Source organism: Ceratosolen solmsi, unplaced genomic scaffold, assembly GCF_000503995.2.
Source record: "Ceratosolen solmsi marchali unplaced genomic scaffold, CerSol_1.0 scaffold7, whole genome shotgun sequence".
In the NCBI taxonomy this organism is placed as follows: domain Eukaryota; kingdom Metazoa; phylum Arthropoda; class Insecta; order Hymenoptera; family Agaonidae; genus Ceratosolen; species Ceratosolen solmsi.
This window is the reverse complement of record NW_011948413.1, coordinates 9,846,879-9,854,378: the sequence shown is the minus strand read 5'-3', so window position 1 is coordinate 9,854,378 and position 7,500 is coordinate 9,846,879. Positions and strand designations below refer to the sequence as shown.

Here is a 7,500-nt window from a genome sequence, read left to right as displayed (position 1 = left end):
CACTTTCTCCGGACCCTTTCATTATATACATATGCATCCGTTCTCTGTATTCTCCGATTCAAGCGCGCATTCTCATTCGATTACATGTTTTCTTTAGAAAGAATTGATAAAATTCTATGTTCTTTCATGCCCGCTATTGTCCTGCCTTTATTTTTATAAGCACCCAAAGCAAAATAATGTGAAAAACAAAGAGAATAATATGACAATGATAAATTAGATTGTTTCTCTGTGATGGTAATCGCCGTACATAACGTATTTATCTCATTGAATCGTTCAATAATGTAATTTAAGCAAGTGTATTGTATGTAATCGATACTCTTATAAGATTAATTTATGTGTATCTTAAAGCAATTATATCTAGGGAAAATTGTGTTTGCTTAAAAATAGCAATTTGATGGAATTGAAGGCATTAAATGTGTACGATTCATTTAAAATGAAAAGTACGTTTGAATCTTATGATTAAGTCGAGAATTATCGAATTTATATTGCAAATATCGTTTTAATTCAATTTTGTCATTTATCAGAGATAATATAGCACTTGACACTCAAGGCTTCTTTCAATTTCTTCGAAATTCAATTAAATTACTCTTATATCTACACGCATGCGAGATGGTATAAACGTAGCATTGTAGCTCTATTAATTAAATCTTAAGATATTCGATTGTGAATATCTAAATTGCCGTATAATTATTTGTCTAAATTCAATGATGAAAATATGTAGTTGTTGTTAAAAAATGTATTATATCGTACATATTCATTCGTCATACTAACTTAAGAACTGCAAATTGACCTTCCAATCGTTCATAATTATATTATAATCGATGAATTGTGCATATCTGAAAATGTATGAGGAAAAATGTTATCGACTATGTGCTATAAGATGATAACATTAATAGTAATAATTAATGTTTTCGTAAAATATAAGAGATCGTAAATCTTGTGATGGAGTACTTATATGTAAACAAGTATAAATAATGTATTAATTAGAATTCAATTTGAGCAGCATGAGTTTTATAGCCGTCCAATGTACATGAAGGTGTTGCATAAATCAATCAACAATGGTTTATACATTGTGCAGCAACGAGTTCTTTGCTCATTTATTTAAGTACTTAGCGCGTACGCGCGTTTGTATACGTGTGTATACGTATATACATACATAAGCATACGCGCACACGCACACACATATATATATATATATATATATATATATATATATGCATAAAAAGGCGAGCGCACATTGTCTCCGTAAGGCTCTTATGAATAAATCCCAGCATAATTGATGAGCCTTTGTGAAAACAAATCTAACGTCCAATTTTTGCGTTGTTCCAGGGCTTTTTCAGGCGGAGCATACAAAAGCAGATCGAGTATAGGTGCTTGAGAGACGGCAAGTGCCTGGTGATAAGATTGAACCGGAATCGCTGTCAGTACTGCAGATTCAAAAAGTGCCTGGCTGTCGGCATGTCTCGAGATTGTACGTATACACGCTACTCATCTCGCTTACTAGGAGATCAATTAAATTTCCCTCTGTCTTTCTTGCTAACTAAACAGCTGTTAATCTGATTTGAATTGAATTTCACTCGTTCGATGATAATTCGCGATCTCGGCGCGGTGCCGCATAAATCCTTTTTTTTATTAAGTGCGAGTAATTATTTTTAATGAATCGGCGAGGTGCGCACGTGCTTACGTCGTTGGCATGGCGAAGAGAAAAATTTCTTAATAAAGCCTGGATAAATTGTTTGTCTTATTGTATTGTGAACGGATAGTACGACAGTAGCCATAAAATTTGATTAAATAAATGCCTTTATAAATTTTATTGCCATTATACGTTTAGGCGTATGTACGCGATAGTCTTATTAAAAAACTCTATTTACGAATATTTTGTGAAAAATTGTAGCGGTTGCTTTTCAATCCTAAAATCATATGGATCTTCATAAATTACCGTTTATAATATTTTTGAATGTGGAGAAATAAGTGCAGGGAGAAAACGTTGAAAGATTCCTTGCGGTTTTATAGCCATAAAAGTATCTTGAGAATTTATTGCTCAACCCGTCGTTAAATTTTGCATACTTTGCGTCTGTATCTTTGAGTCGAGAGTAGTGCGCTAGTAAACGAAGGGAAGAAAAGATAAAAACACTGTAAAGAAGGATAATGCGCATATATGTATATGCACGGATATGTGATAATATATATATATATATATATATATATACACACACATTCACAAAATATTTATCTAGTAATAAAAGAGAGTAATATTCTTTGCGCTTTCCGTTACTTTATGCGTTTCGATTCACAAAATTTAGTTTTTATTTTAGACGCAAAAGTATTTCTTGACATTGACAGAAAGTACAAAATAAAAATATTCACAACTATTCGTGCACGTTTTTTATAAAAAAAAAAAAGAAAAAGAAAAAAGAAAAAAACTAATAATACTGCTGAATCTTATTAAATAAAATTTTCTCATTTCAATATAACTATCGGCTACAAAAATAAGGAATCTTACTTTAAAGCGGCTAATCGTATTTTTTATCGGTTCATCTATATCGCAATAAACTAACTTTTGATAAATTATTCTAAAACTATTTACAACGTATGAACAGTAAATTAGAATATTTCCAATACTTAATTTTTAAATGAAATAACTCGGTTTGACTGGTATACGCATGCCTGACTACTTCGAAATATTACTACTTATGATCCGTACGTAAAATTATATTTCCGCATTGCAATTAAACAACTTGAAAAGTGCAACTATAGTTTCACTAACTTTCTCCTGAGTAAACAGAATAAAAGGATTATGTGGAACTTATAGTCCGAGGGAGATATCTGAAGCTCGAACATAGTTGTTAAATACGCAAATAGCTCTTTTATTCAAACATATATGGATTCTATTACTGGAAGTGAGAGAAACGGAGAGTGACAGAGAGAGAGAGAGAGAGAGAGAGAAAGAGAGAATAACTTTATTAATTTTCATCAAAGATATTTTAGATGGTTGATTTAATGTGTTATTAAGCTTTTTTTGTTAAACCTCCTTATAAATTTATATTGGTGTTAATTTAATTTTTCTATATGTAATTGGAGAGTTTTTTTTTCTCAATATACACTTTTAAATATGCATATTTTTACAATAAAATATACGACAAAAGTCGTATTTAATATAGATATGTAATAAATATTGTTAAATACAATCGATACGTAATAATTTAATAATACAATAATTATAAGAAGGATTAATAATTATGTATTTTGGAATATATCCAAATGTGCATGCACCATCAATAATTTATTTCGTAAATAAGTTGTTTTGCACTAATAAACATACGTAGGCATATTCTATCATTACTATTGTTAAAATGTAAGCGAGTCAATGAGTATGAAATTGATTATAAACAATATTTACGCATATAGTTGTTAATTTCAAATCATGAAATGACTGTTAGTTCGTTCGCAGTAACGAAAGCTTAGTTTATCATTATGCCGAGGAGAATATCGGATAATTTAAAGTGCACTTAATTGAAGACATTTTACTGAAAAGTAGCGCTTAACAAAGTCATTATTACAAAAGCCAAAGTTAAAAGAACTTTTCTTCAACTTGAACTTTTAAGGAGAGAGAGAGAGAGAGAGAGAGAAGGAAATTTATCGTAGTTCCTCGCCTCTGCAAACATGAAAGAAAAGTAAAGCCGTGGGCAGATGAAAAACCGTTCCTCCAGCGAGTAAAATTTATAATCTCAGCAACGCATAAATCAGTCACAGCCCCCGTTTTAATACACGTTACGACGATATCGAAACCTCCAATTGACGCACACATTAACGCTACGACGCGGCGAATGGGAAGCCCCAGGAACTGATTCTCAACTTCGGGGGGAGCCGGGTTAATGGAAAGCTGGGTTACCGCGAGCCCAGGGTAAAACTTGGTCCAAGTGTCCCGTTCACCCGAGCGTGTATAACATTTTCCCGTGGCTTTGGAGTTTGCATGGGGCGCAACTCACGAGGGGCCAAAACCGCGTGTATAATTAAACATCTGCGTCTGCGCAGTCCCGTGTGATCTGCAATTGACGTCCTTAGCCGTGTCCTTGTCATTCTCTCCTACTTGCGTTAAGAATTGAATGCCACGTTTGTATTCGAAGGGCCGGAGACAATCCTTTGATGCTTTAATATAAATTGTCGATTTATATTCCACTCAATCTAATGATTAAACTATCAATGAAACTGATCGTCCTTCCATATTTTATGGCCTGGCTGACTTTTTACTGTGCGTCGTTCCATCTCCTCGCGTTACGCATAAACTGCAATATGTCATAACGAAAGTTAAAGTAACGCCAGAGCTTGCAAATTCAATTATACAGTCGTACGCAGTTTAATGTGACTAGGTAATATAAAACACGAGTCGCGTTACTTGGCTATAAATTAAAAAAAAAACAAAACAAAAAAAAAAACAAGCAAACAAACAAACTACCCGAAGCGCGAAAGAATCTTAATTAATTATTTTATCCGGCTATCTTTCAAATTTAGTACTCGTGTATTATCTTAAATTTTTAATACGCGCATCCGAGTATTTTATGAAAGTTTGCTTTACCATGGAGAGGAGGAATTATGAAATTAAATAAGTATCTAGCGGATTTTTATTATATATTTGAAATAATCGCGGAATACTCGATTTCTCCACTCTCACCCCGAGGCTGAATTTATCCTTTAGATTTAGAATGTTTGGAGCTAGGAGATTTAGCTGTCAAAGTAAAGGATTAAAGGGGATAAACGAAGTTTTTATCATTGCCGAATGTATAAGCATGAAAATACTATTGGGAAAGCAGTAATTAACGATATTTGGATTAAAATATGTGAATTAATTTATTGGCTTTGGAAACACGGAGGTCGACTTTGATATTCCGTGAAATATAGTAGAATGCGAGATTAAATTAAAGCCTGAAAATATCACTATAAATTAACGTATAATAATGAATAATGACGATTTCAATCTTTAATTTAATCAATTCCTAAACTATTAATTAATAAAGAAAAAATATTATTGTTCTTTTATTCCTCATTCTTTTTACGTTTTAAATAAAATCAAATTTTTATTATCTTGAGTGTTTAAGATTTTTAACACAAGATTGATGTTTGTTTTAAATTCACTTGCTTGATTATGATTGATCTATCGCAGTTGCGTTGTATATTTTTCATTAAATTAAAATTAATTTAATGTCACAAAAATTCAATACTTGCTGTTCGTTTATTTCATAAACGACTTATACCCATTGCTTTATAACATATTTATAATACAGTATAACATTAAAAAACATTAATAATTCTAGCATATATAAAGTCATTACGTAGTAGAAAAGATATTATTTACATTTCTAGGCAATTAAATGATTTTGTGACATTTTTTTTTTTTATTAAAATTACTGGCTCTATATTATGAATATACTTAGAAATTAATGGAGCATAAAGTAAATTAAATTTTAATTTTATCCCTATGTTATTATCCCTTATAATACTATGCCTTAATATTATTCTTTTTTTATTATTGAAACTCATTGTTATTGAAAAACACTATTATTTTCTATTATATATATATATATATATATCTACACGGGATACTAAAATGGTCGTGAAAAATAAAAACGTCAGAAAAAAATCGGTTGGATTAGCTTGTGTAAATACTATTGAGTATTCTATTGAGTATTCATTACTCTTATATTTTGACGAAAAAATATTGAATTTAGTTGTTTATTTTTTATATCTTTCTACCTTTACTGATTTTAGTCATGATTATTTACTTCAATCTTATCACATTATAAGCTACTTCTAATTGATTTATTTGATATGCTACAATTTTTTATGATTCTACGCCTTTCTTAAATCTTAGTAGCATGACTTTTTTATTATTTTAATATCCGTTCATAAAACATTTTAATTACTTTCGAAAATATAATTTCTTGCTTATCTTATAATCGCAAAGTATTTTGAGTAAATAAAATCATTAAATATTAATATTAATATTTATATTTTATCTATGTAAGGTATAAAATTTTCAAATACTATTATCTGAAATTTTCTTCTATTGCCATTGATGTACAATGTAAACAATAAGACTATTTATCTTTTTACAATTGAAATGAAGTTATTTTTTAAATGAACGTAATAGCATATAAGGCTGATTATTGTATGTATAAAGTTATTTTCCCAACTACTTAATCGCTATGAAGATCAATAATGGCTGTAAGGAAAACTAAATAACCGACTGTCTTGGAACATATTATAGTTATATAATTACAATATCTATTGTATATGTATAATAATTCTAATTAATTTGTGATAGATAAGCGAATGTATAATAATTCTAATTAATTTGTGATAGATAAGCGAATGTATAATAATTCTAATTAATTTGTGATAGATAAGCGAATGTATCCTCTGATTGACAGTTTTTAAACTGATTTGTTGAAATTCATAGATTATCAGTAAACCGAGATTACATTTGGTGTTCATATTAGCAATGCTAATAGATAGATTGATAACGTTAATCAGCTTGGAAAAATATTTTCTTAAAGAGAAACATGATTCCTCGATTACTCTTACTAATTTCTGTTATCCGTTTTACCGAGGCCACGTGTACTCAATACTTGGGCCGATGTAATTCAATATTCTTATTATCCAACTGATTTATCCCTTTTATAAATGTATTGGCGCGCTGTAAATGAATTCTATTCTCGAGAACTGTTTAAGAAACAGATCTCAATTTAATAAGAAAATTGAAATCACTTTCTCATCTTGGGTAAATTCTATTTCGAACGCGCTGCTATCCCATTAATATTCAGCAAACGGACTTCTATTTTAATTCCATTTGTCATTGGCAAGAAATCACTTTCACCACTCTCGATCAATTTGGCCGACAGATTATAATTGTCCCGATTCTTATCTCTTCCCCCTGAACAATTTAACTCGATGAAAGTTTCTTTATCCTCTAACTGCGGGCGCAAATATATAAAAAAAAAACAAAAAATTAAATATTTACAAGCTTTGACACAGAACTAACGATCCCCCTGACTTTTCAGCGGTCCGGTACGGACGTGTGCCGAAACGCTCACGCGAGCGAGGACCCGACGACGCCACGCCCACGACCACCACGACAACGAGTGGCGGCCCGACGACGCCCACCGGGCCAAACGGCATAGTGCCCCAGATCTCCGCCGCTCCCGTACCCAACAACAACAACAACAACAACAACAACAACAATAATAATAATAACAATAATAACAATAACAATATCAACAGTAGCGGCAACGGCAATACAAATAACAACAACGTCACCGGCTGTGGCGTTGTCGGCGTAGGAAGCGGCGTCGGTAGCGGCGGCGGTGGTGGTGGCATTGGCGGCGGCGGTGGCGGCCTCACAAACAATAACAATAGCATCAATAGCGCAAGTAACAACAATAACAGCAACGGAGGCAGCAACAATGGCACCGGCGTCGGCGGCGGCGGCGGCGGCGGCGGCGG

At 32.1% G+C, this 7,500-nt stretch overlaps 1 protein-coding gene across 1 annotated transcript in view; it reads left to right on the top strand.

Moving 5' to 3' along the window:
• Eip78C (Ecdysone-induced protein 78C) overlaps positions 1–7,500 on the top strand; it is a 203,445-nt gene that overhangs the window by 189,191 nt on the left and 6,754 nt on the right. The window contains exons 4-5 of the mRNA XM_011506159.1: positions 1,330–1,471; positions 7,059–7,309. Of these exons, the coding sequence (XP_011504461.1) occupies positions 1,330–1,471; positions 7,059–7,309 (393 nt within the window). The remainder of the gene's footprint in view (positions 1–1,329; positions 1,472–7,058; positions 7,310–7,500) is intronic.